Raw genomic sequence first — 14332 nt, forward strand, 5'->3', positions numbered from 1 at the left:
TCCCTTTCCCTCATTTTCTGCAACATGTGTTCTGTAGCCCACGGTTCCCTAGCATTTTTTGTTCGCTGTAACCTACTACATTTTCTGCAGTCTCCTGCATGCCAAGTTTAATATATTCCCACCGTCTGTTACTACCTGCATCTATTCTTTTCTCCTTTGAGTATTTTTCTTCGAATTTTTCAACAAAAACATTTCTCACTTCTTTGCTTTTTAAGTTTTCAGTATTCAACATCTTGTTGCCTGCTTTTCGTCTGCCAACATTTTTCAGTTGAATATCCACTTCTGCCAGCATAGGATTATGATCAGAGAAAATGTGAGCATCAGGAAGGAACTTCGCGTTCTTCAAGCTATTTCCATATCTGTCCTGAATCTTTGCATAGTCTATCTAATATCTTCCACTGTCAACTGAGGATTTCCATGTATATCTTCTTCTCTTGTACTGATTGAAGCACATATTCCCAATTACTAGCAAATTCTCTTTACAGAAATTCATTAGTCCCTCTTCCGTTTCCTTTCTTTCGCCTAAATCGCATTTGTCTACCACACTGGCTTCTTGTTTTTTCCCTCAACTGCATTGAAATCTCCCATTACAATTGCACATGCATTTCTCTTCTTCTACAATGTCTTCTTTTTTCTCGTGATTTTTCTCTACTTGTTCAATTGGTTGAGAAGTCGTCGGTACATATGTCTGTATCGCTACTAGACCCTTCTTTATTCCTTTAAGTTTTAACATTATAACTCTATCATCAACATATTCTACTTTTACTACCTTCTCTTACAAACGCTTACAAAGAATTATTTCTACACCATTATGACCACCCTTTTCATTACCTGAGTAAAACATTTTTACATCTTTCCATGTTCAACACCCCATTACCTTCGCATCTAATCTCACAGACCAGTATCAAATATAGATTACTTTGTTTCATTTCCTCATGAACATTTTCTAATTTCCCTCCTTCTAACATGATACGTACGTTCCATGCCCCTATCCTAAGGATTTAGCTCTAGCACCTCTTTGTTTCCCTATCTGTCTTCCGCACATTATTACTTTCTCGTCCAATAGTTCTTCCCAAGCCATCGTCCCTTCTGGATATCCAAATGGGGAATATTTTACCTCCGGAACTATATTTTGATCTCAGTAGACCATTGAACATATGTTCTCGTTTTGCTGTTAGCAACATAGGGAAAAATCGTGGTGGTACTCCGTTGCCTTCCACCCCGTAGCATCCCAGTCGTTAAAGTCACTCTGGCCACTCCTGATACTAAAGTCCAAGTTACTGCACCAATCACTATGATTTCCGCCAACTTGGCTACTGGAGAACTGTTGCCTTCTTCCAGAACAATCTTCGACTGGCTACTCCATTTAGACCAATTTGGTAGGGGTGGCCATCCTGGTAGTGAACTACCACCGATATAGCTCTAAATTTCACTGTATCACGCAATCCTCCCCATCTGACACATAAATGTCTTCGTAAAGGTGGTGTTTATCAGGGAGGGGTGGTTCCGATATCGATTATATTTCCAATATCTTGAAATTGCCACCAAAGTGAAGCTAAGCAGCAAATTCAAAATATGAAGTTAAATTCGCCTTCAATATATATTTTCATTATCTACAAAAGCAATTAAGATGGGTGTCCTGAATTAGTACAATAATTCGATGTGATGGTTACCATGATGTTTACTTAGCTATGTTAGAAGTGAAGTGAATCAATGTGAAGAAGAGACAGGCTTTTCCGTAAGCGAACGCGATATTCGATCGTGTGAGATTCATCGACGACTTTAATTATTGCTTTTCTGATGCTTTTATTAGGGCCATTTTTTATAACCAACACATAACTTGTGTTTCATAGAGTATTATCAGTTTTATTGAAAAAAATATAATGTGAAGAAAATAAGTTTCGAATAAGTTTAAAATATTTTTTATTTAAAAATGAAGTGTTAGTTAAACTAACATAAGCATTTTTACATTATATTTTGGGTAAGTTATAGTGCTAGTTTTAAGTATGTCATTTTTACGTGAGTTTCTTTTTTATATAACGATACAATGTAATAACAGTTCTGAATTATTGCTCAACATTAGCATAGTAACATTGCCTTCTGAGCAATAATATGTAGTCTTATTCCAGAAGATCTGAGGTCGTATTGAGAGTTAAGGATCGAACCCGAGACTTACAAATAATGCATAATTTCTTTTTCTTTCGTTTTGCAAGTTATTCTTAACCTTGTGAAATAAATATTTCGGCGAGTGAAAATAAACAGAACTATTACGAGCTGTATTAGTGTCCAAACCCTGACTAATAGTTCGGATTATCTTCCAAAGTTGGGTTCGAGACACGGGGTGCTAATAATATTATTTCCGATATTCTAGATCACCCTTATGAACATGTACATACTGGGTTTGAAATATGAATTAATATGAAATGTTTTTCAAGTAGAAATAAACCGAATCAAACCCTGGTCTTTGTTACAAAATTATCCTCCGATGTGCAGGAACAACCAAGCATTGAAATCAGAACTATTATTAAAATGGCGCCCGAACAGGGACTATTCCTGGATATACACCATAATATAGTTCTAATGAGTTGTATTGAGACGAATGAAGAATCGAGCTCGGAACTTGTAAATAATGGATAATTTCTTGTTTACAAGTCACTCCTAATCTAGTGAAATAGATATAACGCAACTATTGCAAATTGTATTAGTGTCCAAACCATTACTGCAGTTTAGTTTATCTTCCCTATTTTGGCTCGAATCCTAGGTGCCCAGTAAATAATACTGCTTAGTTATACAAAGGCACTTTTACGAATAAGAATATACGGAATTTGAACTTTATAACTGCTATAAAATTAGGGTAACCTTTGATGTCGATGATGAATGTGTATTTGTAAATTCATTTCATAGAAAATATTCTATATTTTATAGCTATCATTTTTTTAAAAAAGTTTCGATTCGTCATTTAAATAAATCCTTCTTTCCTCAACATTTTTTTCTGAATTATTGTACTCTTAAATAAAGGTAACTTGATTGAAGGTAACTATATTTTGGAATTATACTATACTTTGAAGCATTTAAGTTTCAACGTTGTGTTGTGAATGTTCTGTAAGTTCGGTATTTGAAGAACGATATATATATATTTGGAAGTTTTATTCGTCAGTCGTCGAGACAAAAGAATTCACAGAATCTTTTAAAGCCATTTTAAAAATATTTTTAACGAATGGAAAATAAACAACAGACAAGATTTTTTTAGCTCATTCTTGACATATGTCGTCTATTCCTAAGCGAGCATCGGTATAGTTCAGAATCCAGGTGAGCGAAAAGCACGAGATAAAATAACTCGAGAAGCAGTTGGGGACAGGTGTGTGGAGTGAGGGCGTGTGAGGACCGACAGGCTAAAGGGTAGACGAGAGGTTCAAAGACCAAGGGGAGACGCCAAGGTCGGTAACCACCAAGTTTAACGCTGTTGAAGAGAGACCAAGATATGAGCGTGAAAAAGACTCGAGAAACTCAGAGACATCCGGCCGTCCATTCTCTTTACGTCACTTTGCAGTAGCGAGTCCTTGCAGAAGAGTCCCGTTGAGATTTTCATGAAAGGTTATCTGAAACATAGCCGTAAAAGATGTCTGTTTAGCCCAATCTCATGAAGTTCAATGAGCAGGATTTCAACAAGATACAGAGATTACCCGGAAAACCGCAACATTCGTTAAGGTACTGTGGTTGTAATGTGTGTTCGCGTACATTTAAAGCTAATCCTGTTCTAATTCACCCTATTTTACATTAAATCACAATTGTATGATTGATCTTATTTTTGACTCTTCGTTTGATTTCGCAACCTAGCACAGATCCCAGTCATAGAGTTGTAAGTTCTAGGATGGGTTCACAGCTCAAATGTACAAAACATCTCCTTTGCTGTAATTGGAGACGTGCTATACTACTGAGATTCCCATAGCTGCACATAATGATAAATGCTGTTTTACTTTTATAGCACTCTTCCTTCGTACAGCTTTGTTTATGAACATATTCTTGTCTCTGAGAAATTTCGTTTTCAGGAGGGTCATAAACTCATTCTTCTTTGTTCTCTTAGTACGTAATTAGTTTAAAGCAAGTGATTTTATGTTTATTTTAGTAATTTGCGAATATATATTTATATATCGGTGTACGGTTTTATAATTAGACATTCATGATTATTATATCAGGAGACATTGACCCTAATACGCTACCGACATAGATCAGATAGTTAAAGTGGAGTTTTTTTCGTGGTATAGGTGAAGATTTACATCAGTTTTAGATTACTTTGAGATTTGTGCAATATTTCACAATTTCATGGACGTTTAAAAGAAACAAGTTCTAATACTTATAGAGAGATTCTGCTAGATCGTAGCTTCTAACCTTGAGAAAATGGGATGACTTTGTTAGTCTTACGATCAATTAAAAGGGTGTTTGATTCTTGCTCTCGAAAGTATTTTTAATGTTCTCGGTTTCAGGAAAGGAAATGAGAACATGAGCAATTTGAGGGAAAGTCCTTATTTTGCTATGCTTTTGGGAAATTAAAATTGGTATTACGCCACGGTACTCAAATGTCTATCCAGAAACATATATCACTTATTAAAGATGATTTACAGTGTGCGGGTGCATATGATAGAAACCTGACGGTCACTGTGCTAGCTAAATTCTTATTTTCAGATAAGAAATTAATTTGTTGCTGGCACAGAAATACAAACAAACAAGAGGAGATAAAGGAAGAGAAAATTAATATGTTAATAACGTGCTTCCGTTGAACCAGGATGAGAATGTCAACTTACGTCTTCATTCTCTTTGTGTCCATTCTCTGCTCGGAGTCCGAGTCAACTACGTTTGATTGTGAGGTATAGGCAAATTAGCATCTGAAGAAGTTAAGTTTAGGAGTCAAACATGAGTAATTTTAGTGTCATCTCGTTTCAAATTACACAAAAAGAATGTTTTAGAGATTTGAGCTGACAAACCCTTTCTAGGACTTACAATCATGACTGGGATCCGTACTTACGTTCCCAAGTAAAACCAAAACTTAAAAAAGATAGAAAACAGTTATGGTAGAAGATAAAAGAGGGATGGAAAGAAGGATCATCTTTTAAAAGAAGGATTTCAAGCACAGTACTTAATGAATTATTTTATTTTCCGGGTCACTTTCTGAATCCTGATGTCGGATTTCTGCTGCTTGGACTTCCTAGGCTCGATCTGGATGGACAGCTTCACAACGCTCTCAGATAACCTTTGACGGGAAGTCTCAACGGTACTGGTAATGCAAGGACTCATATCGCAAGGAGTGACGTAAAGAGGTCATGGACGGTCATATGGCTGTAGGATTTTCGTGTTTTGTCTATGCTCACATCTCGGTCTCTCCAGTACCGAGTCGAACATGGCGGTCGCCTGCCTTGGCACCTTTGCCTAACCTTGGACTCTCGGTCTTCACTCCACACACGTCTCCTATTCCCCATAGTTGTTCAGTATTAACATCAGTAGATAACATCCATATTATCTAAATCCTTAAAATCTACACATAGCATATCACAAATCTGAAATATCATAATTTCAAAATCTCATTTACCTCTTATTTGTAATGAAACTCTTTATAGTTGCAAGAAGTGAACTCTAATTTCAGAAAGTTTATAAGTTCTAAGTCACACATTTCTCATAAATCAGCATGGCTTCCAATAATTTTAAAACTTTCAGACTGCTCCAGTTGTGAACAGTGAACATTTTTTATTTTAATTTAATTTTAATTTTAATTCAGTTTTAATTTTAATAAACAAATGTGGAGACTGTTTAGAAACAACACCAGCAAATGTTGGTAGATGACCTTCCAAATGAAAAGAAGTGAAAATTACAGATCACGTAGGTGCACAAGTGGGGCGTTGAGAGCACAAGGGTATCAGATTCAATTACCGAAGTTGCTAGATGAAGACATAAAACTTTGTACTGTGCGCTTAGATATATGGAAAACTTAACAGTTTTTTAAAAATTTTACAGCAGTTATTTACAATAACTGGACATAAATCTGTTAAGCTCTGAAAGGAGCTTCATAGATCTTAAAGATGAAATGTGTGCAAAATATCCAAAGAGTGGCCGTGATTTCCCTGTGCACCAAACACGACGTATGTCCTATTTTGGAGCTGCAGTCTGCCAGAAATATGTCTGAATGATAGAAATAGGATCATAACTCGAAAACAAAATGTCGGATGAAGATCGGATTAAAGCATTTAGTGATTATTTTGAGTGGCAGATTTAATTATTGTGTTAGTGAAAGTGGACCAGGGAGGGCGATAAGTTTAGCCTTAAGACATAGTAAAAAATTCGTAACATTTACAAATGAACAACGGAGATCAGGAACAGTAAACTGATAGCTATACATTTTACAGTACATCTACTGTTACATTAATGCAGTGGAAAGTTGTATAGTTGGTGTGTTTTGACACTGTCTGGTATCGTTATATTACCATATTACGCCATAATGCTGGAAAACAGGTACTTTGTTTTATGGCATGCTATTGTCACGGTTGTGGTATGCCTGCGCTTGGTGCCAGTGGCGTCATTCTTGTTTCAGAACGATACATTCCCATCAATTTTATCCATTAGTATTTCGTTTTGTCCAGAACAATGCCACACCTATCTACGTTTCATGATTTTTCACGTTTCATTAAAAACATAATCAATTTCGTATATTTCTGTCATTCGAGGAGACGAATGTCGAACCCCTTTTCCGAGGTTTATAACTCAAAAATATCTACAGCAACATACCTTTCCTGTGTAGCAGTTTCATTTCATTAGCATTTGTGATTTGTAAGTTCTGATATTCCAAAATTCATGTTGCGCGACTTTCAGGACATCCTGCAAAATCTATATCTGCAAATAACCAGTAAAGGTTTTCACTCGACCTTGATCCGACATTTCGTTCTCGAAATATTTTTTGTATTATTCCAAAAAAATTCTGGTAGCTATAGCTCCGAAATTTTTGTACACCCACGTTGATCTACAATTTTTGTCATGTTTCCGTGTTTCCAATTTTTTGTCGGAGTTGTTGGCGAACATGTTATTAAACTATTAATTGGTCTTTCGCCCTCGTGAGCGCAGAATAATTTACGCATAAATAAGGATAATGCTCATTTACTGTTGAGGATTCTTCTTTGTTTATATTACTACAAAGTGACTTGATATCGTAAAACTAATTATCATATATTTACAGCTTTTCAAAAGAAAATGTACATATAAAAATTGTAACTGAATTTCTAAGTAAGCACATTAATGATATCTAAGAAACCAAACCCTGAAGAGCTTTTAGTTTTTGTTGATATTTCTATGGAAGGAAAGGTTTATTTTTTTTTTCAGAAAGGGAAACAAGAACTATGAAGAACATGGAACATGGAACGTTTCTAACCTATTTCGTTATCTTCTTAGACTGAGAGAGTTGGAATATTGGATTGTTGAAATCACTTTAGAAATTAGCACAAACATTACAAAGAGAGAAGAAATATGGATAAACGAAGGTTCTAAACGCATTTCTCGCGAGTCACGTGAAACCACAACTTGCTCATTCCACACGGTTTGTTGCACTAACTGTAAAGGGATTTTCACTTTGCCAACAGGTTTCTGCCACTTTGGAGTCACATTCGGGGCCAAATATTCAATTAAAACCAGAGATATGGCGGATTCTTCCTGTTTCTTTTCAAACAGATCTATTTGTAATTGAAAACAATATTTTCTTTTTATCATAGTATAATACAACATTGCTAGACATTAAGTACAGAATACGGAGAGATCAGTTATATTCCCGCACTTTGAAGTCTTTAGTCTCCAAAGGGAACACACTTGTTTGTTCTTTGGATTTAAATTTGTTTATTCTCTACAGTGGTGTAGATATTTGTATATTGATTTTGTCAAAACAAAGAAGATGACGTGTCTGATGACGTCAAAATATCCCCGTGATTTCGTTCTGCCAATTGACTGGTAATATTTGTGTTTGATTCGTGAGCGCCCTCTGCGTTCCCATTGAGTAGAGCAGCTGCCGCTGAACGTCGAACGGCGTCACTAAGAATTTTGGCGCTATGCTCTTGTGCTTTGGCCCGCAAACAAGCGATACTATTATTACGGAATTCTTCGGGGTCCGTTGGGATTTGTAAGGTCTGCTGTGGCGAAGGTCCTTGGGATGAACTATGCTGTTGCTGGGACGAACGTTGTTCTTGGTGGTGGTGATGTTGTTGCTGATGATGGGCTGGTAGTCTGCTGAGGTCTTTGTTGCATTGTTCTTGAGGCTGGTGTTGGTGCTGGGGCTGAGACTGTGAGCTGTCCGACTTGTCACGGGAAGTGGTGGATTCTCGGTCGCTGTCTTCAACTTCTTTCAGCTGCTGTGCGGCCTCCATTGACTTCCGGTGCATACCTAAGGGATATACAATTAAAGTTGAAATAAGTATTCTTGCTCGGAACAACTTAACTTACTAATAACATTTTATACTGCGACTTATGAAAGAAAGTGACGCTGGAGAACTACAGAAGAAAACAAACGAAATATTAATTATACTCATGGCAGTATTAAATTGATATAGTAGAATTAGTAATTTAAAAGTGGCATATCATAAAGAAAATTACTCTAACGTAACAGTAAAAAATCTTTGACACAAAGTGGCTAATTTTATCACTTTTACATGCGCACTTCAAATTTTCTGTCATTGTGACTCTCATGTTTTATACAAAACGTTACAAGAATCGATTCTAATTTTCTAAAGAATTTATTTCGCGTTCAGTGCACAAGGGGATCAAATGCAGTTTTTTGTCATTTTATACATCAGAGTATTAAGATTCATATCCAAATATTGTAAAAAAGACAGTTACAATATATATATATTTTTAAATGTTAACTTTTCCATGTAGATACTTAAGCGTACCGCATAAACTGTCTCTCTTTTCCTTACAACTCTGGTGAATGGACTTGATTCTCTTGTGTTCTGAGCGTTCCATACATAGGCCTACACAAAAATATCAAAAGAAAATATCAACTTTGAGGCGTAAATGCGTCATTTCAGGGCTGTAGCCCGTCGAGAACTTGTCGAGATGATTCAAAGAGAATAGTATCTTAAGAACAAAATAAAATATATGAGGGTCATCTACTTCAGGTATAAAGTACCTATGCTTATTATTAATGCAGTATCTGTAGTTGTCTCCGTTAATATGACAACGGATATAGAGCAGGGGCAGTGGAAGCACTATCCTCAAAAGAAAACAGGAAATATATTTAAGTCTTGTATTAAAGGATGACAATACATCAGATACTAAACTAATACACACCTCACCCTCTGATAAATTATTGGAATCTAGGCTCAAGATAATTACTTCGTTTTCTTTATTTCATCTTGATCCGATGTTTTGATCTCAAGATATGGCGATGTTTGTATCATTCCGACATATTTTTGGTAGGATAATTTTTTTGAATAACAATTCAGTGAGGAAATCCACACTTTTCCATAAAGTTAAAAGAAAACGCGTTGGCTTACTCCAAGCAATAATAAAATAAAGACAAAAGAACAATCCCTTTCTCGATGTATGTTGCTGTGAAAACATTGAGATAGATTTTAGGATTTAGGATTTAGATTTCTGGGCTGTCGGCATCTAAGGCCATGTTAGTCCGTCGCGTTTGAGGGATGACGTACCTCGGCGAGCACACTATCCGGGGAAAGGGAAGGAAGAAAGAATTCGAGAAGGAAGGAAGCGGCCTGGGACCTATAAGTTAGGAACCACCCCAGCATTTCCCTGGTGTGAATGAGGAACACCTCATTGAGGGTGGCTGACCTGAAAAAGCGTTCTACACTTTTTCGACCGAAAGTCCTCACCGGGAATCGAACCCGGTACCGCTCGCACCGAGGACGAACAATGAGATAGAGGATCTGTATAAAATAGCTGGTATATCTTCTGTATAGGGATAGGTTCTAATGACCCTTCAACCTTACCCTGTTATGAGCCGAAATACGTTATATTGAAAAATAGTATTCATTAATGTGTCTAGTTATAAGTGAAAAGTTTGCAAGCCTAGAACATCTATAATAAGATCCAAGCTATAAAAAAAATGAGGCGCTGTTTAGTATTAGAGCGAAAGAAATGTGAATATGCATTTATATAGGGTTTTTAAACAACACCGACAACGTTTGGGAGGTGATTCCTGACACCAAGATAAGACAAAAAGTATAGACCAAACTGGGTGCACAAATGCTTCCTTTCGGAGTTATAGGCTGCCGAAAACATGAAAAAATGAACTTTGAAGGTCCATAGCTCCAATACTATGAGACCTACTGGAGTCGGGTCAAGACTTCACTTAGGAACTAACAAGTGCGCTATCCAAAAATCCATGTTTCAGAATCCTGCGGCACTCACGGAACAATTTTTATAGAGGTAGTTGGTGAGTACTGCAAATTATATGCCTGTAGCCAAACTCCCTCTATAAAAATTGTTGTGTGAGAACCTTAGAATTCTGAAACATGGATTTTTGGATAAGGTTCATGTTAGTTCCTAAGTGAAGTCTTGACCCGACTACGGTAGGTCCTATAGTTTTGGGGTTATGGACCTTTAACATTTATTTTTTCATGTTTTCGGCAGCCTATAACTCCGAAAGGAAGCATTTGTGCACTAGGTTGGTCTATACTTTTTGTCTTATCTTGGTGCCAGGAATCACCTCCCAAACGTTGTCGGTGTTGTTTTGAAATACCCTGTATATAAAGAGCCGTTTTATATAGTTACATTTGTATAAGTCTGGATTTTATAGAGCCTGGGTGGACTTCAGAGCCGCATTGCACCTAACGCGGCAAAAGAATAAATTGTCTCTACCGAGTATCGAACACGAGCCTTCGGCAAATGCCTTAAGTATTTATTACACCACTGAAGCTCCGCTGATAGAATAAGGAAAATGAAGGATAGTAAGAAGATGATGAATGATACTCAAGATAATAATTATTACATCCAAGCAAAGAAATCCGCTGAGGACCGTTGTCAGGGTTCCTACTGCTCAGGGAAAACTCTGGGAAAATGGCGCAGGTCAGAGAAGATCAGGCAAAAACACTGGAAATCAGGGAAAGTCAGGGAAATTTTTATAAAATATATGTTTTCTAACATTAGTTGTATACGAATTTCAGCTTAGCCAACCATTATATGGACGTTGTTAAGATTTTCATGGAAAGTAAGTGGAATGTACGTATACGAGCAATTGACTACTATTTGTCTCTATAGAATAAATGTTCTCATATATAAATAATCACCGTTATCTATTCCTTTATATCAACGTCATCCTACACTTGTCATGGAAGTCAAGGAATTTCCTGCCAAAGGTCAGGGAAAGTCAGGGAAAAGTCAGGGAAATAGATTTCTCCAGATCAGTAGGAACCCTGGCTGTAGATAGAAGTTTCTCCTTTTTAGGTAAAAAATCTGGAAGTGATGAAAATCTAATAATAATAATAATAATAATAATAATAATAATAATAATAATAATAATAATAATAATAATAATAATAATAATAATAATAACGACGATCTACCTTTCTGTCCTTATCTAATCTCTTCGTTGATCTAGCAGTTATCCGTTTTAATCCTTTCATCAATTAAAGCCTCTTTCACCCCTCCCTCTTTTTCCTTCTATCATGACCCCCAGAATACAGTTTCTTCTTAGTCACTGCCCTAACAATTTCCCTGTCCTCTTTATGAGAAACAATTTTTAGTGAGAGAAAACTTTTTTTTTTCTTAATTACATGTGTTAAATGCCACGAAAACATTACAGAGAAGTTTTAGTTTAAGTATAAAAATTATAAAAATAGATTCGGCTCGTATTGTGAAGTAAACAGAACGGTGAAAGCAAGAGAGAGAGAGAGAGAGCGAAGACTTCCTAATGGCGTCATCAATTCCAGGAGTAGCTGAGAAAGGAAATAGTTGTGGGCTTTGGCTTCTGAACTCGAGGCTAACCAGAGGCACAAATTAGGAACTTTGAATGTGTCACAGCCAAATACAAACAAAAGAAAACTCATAAAAGTGGAAAACGGAGGAGAAATTAGTTCTCGCGAATAGTTAACTAGAGAAGTGTGTGATATGCTTCTTGGGAATTTATCGTTTCACTCTTCTTAACGACAAAAGATAATTCTGTTTTTTTTTTTTTAAAAAATTCAAAAGTAGCTTAGATTGTTAATCATTAAGTATGTTTCCAAATAAAACTGACGAACTTCAAGTTGAAACGGAACAAGAGGTGGAATTTTCAATAAACATAAATACAGAAATAAGGTTTTTAGAAATGTAATCTGCCGAAAAATGAAATATTTCAGTTTAACGTCCCACAATTCTGCCGAAAAATGAAATGAAATATTTAAGTTTAACGTCCCACAATTCTGCCGAAAAATGAAATATTTCAGTTTAACGTCCCACATTTCTGCCGAAAAAAGAAATGAAATATTTCAGTTTAACGTCCCACATTTCTGCCGAAAAATGAAATGAAATATTTCAGTTTAACGTTCCACGAATCTGCCGAAAAATGAAATGAAATATTTCAGTTTAACGTCTCACGACTATGTCCTTCTTTTTAAGGAAAAATGAAATGAAATTCTACGGCTAGGCTAAAGGAGACGGTGATGATGAGAAATGAATGAAATGGTGGTATGAAGAAAGTGGGATGAAACGAGAAAACCCCGAGAAAACCCACGTGCACGGTGTTTGTCCACTACAAAGCTCACTTGGCGCGAGCTGGAATCGAACTAATGACCCCATGCACTAGAGGGGAACGCTCTACCACTGAGCCTCCGTGCCTCCCTATAATCTGTCGAAAAGGAGAGCAACAATACACCTTCAAGGTATCGTAAAGAAGTTGAACAAAACCGTTGACGGTTAAACAAAAATATCATACAGTAACTCATGTTCTTCAGAAAACATAGAATTGAATAGGACAAAAATTGAAATTTTGTTTTTGCGGCCAAAGCTGTGGTAGGGCAACTGCCATCAAATAGGAGACAAAACTTCAATTTCCTATCAGATCAGTGATTAGATTTGGTTGGTTAGATCGGTGATTAGCGTCCCTTTCAGCAGCGATGCTATATAAGACACGGATCTACAGCTTAATGTGCTTTCCGAACGACACGAATTCGCAGGTGAATTGAACCCTGGTCATCCATGTCAAAGATAATAACGCTAACTCAGCCACCAAGTTTCCCTTTCCTACATGCATATTTTCTAACAACGAGATCTCTGGCTGGAACACTCAGTATGTGTATTACATGAAGCAACTCAGGCATTTTTTGAACATCTATACCTTCATTTCTCATGAAGATAGTGCAACGAAAATTAGCTCCGTAACTAACCTTTACCTAGTTACGTCCGTTATTAAATGTCAATGTTTTATCTTAAAAAACCAATACTGTACTTCTCTATAGTCATGTAACGAATCTGTGGATAAAACTTGCTTCCACTCTTCCATTTCTTTCTTGTTACAATTTTCACAAACAGTACTGTATATGCAGAAATTTTCAAGTTGATTTTTTTTTAAGTCCGAAAGAAAAGACTCACCAGATTTCATTGCAATCGGCTCAATGTTACATAAGTAATGATCAGACGACCCATTCGGGAGAGTAATGCTCCCGGAAGTACTTTTTTCGCGCGCTACTCGAGCCAGCTATTTTACGCGCTATCCTAGCCAACTGCTTTAAGTTGGCCAAAAATTTATATCATGGGGATCAAGGTGGAGCAAAACGAGCCCTGCGGGGCTTCCTCCTCCTCCTCCTCCTACTACTACTACTTATCTGCACAAAAGTAAGTAAATCACTTTTCTGAGTATTATTTTCATCTTATTTTAATTAAAAAGTGTTATGAAAATGTAAAAATAATTATAATAATAAAAACTTTTCTTGGGCCAGGTTTGAACCCACGCCAAAAGCAATATTCGTTACTAGCACATAGCGCTACTAGCACTCTTGGTCACGAGGGCCGACAGCAGCAACCGTTTGATTTTTTTTTCTATTTGAATGCAACGTGGCAAGAAATGGATAACATCAACCAATCAGAACTGTGTATTTCGTTCCTACTTCCGCGAGCATTACTCTTCCGAGCTAGTCCTAACATGAGGGCTAGATTTACCACTAGGGCAGCGTTGCCAGATCTAGCATAATTTGCATGCCTTTAGCATCTAGCATCTTGCTTTTAGCATCCTGCCCAAATCTAGCATAATTTCAGCAAGTTTATCAAAAAGCCGCGAAACCTGGAGATGAGAAAGAAGTTGGTCGTGGGAAGATAAAGAACGGCAGAAATGAATCCTTTCCCATTGATTCATACAGTCGGTAAACCATAC

The 14332-nt window shown here is 36.6% G+C and overlaps 1 protein-coding gene across 2 annotated transcripts in view; it reads right to left on the minus strand.

The window, feature by feature from the left end:
* Positions 1 to 4282: 4282 nt before the first annotated feature.
* Positions 4283 to 14332, minus strand: part of LOC145660711 (visual system homeobox 2-like) — a 402468-nt gene continuing 392418 nt past the window's right edge. Inside the window, exon 5 of one of the 2 annotated variants that reach the window (XM_081726072.1) lies at positions 4283 to 8410. In XM_081726072.1, the coding sequence (XP_081582198.1) occupies positions 7911 to 8410 (500 nt within the window). In that variant the 3' untranslated portion in view covers positions 4283 to 7910. The remainder of the gene's footprint in view (positions 8411 to 14332) is intronic. The other variant, XM_081726071.1, reaches the window with a different exon arrangement.

The sequence above is a fragment of the Thermobia domestica genome, chromosome 9 (assembly GCF_964235325.1).
Source record: "Thermobia domestica chromosome 9, izTheDome1.hap1.1, whole genome shotgun sequence".
NCBI lineage: Eukaryota > Metazoa > Arthropoda > Insecta > Zygentoma > Lepismatidae > Thermobia > Thermobia domestica.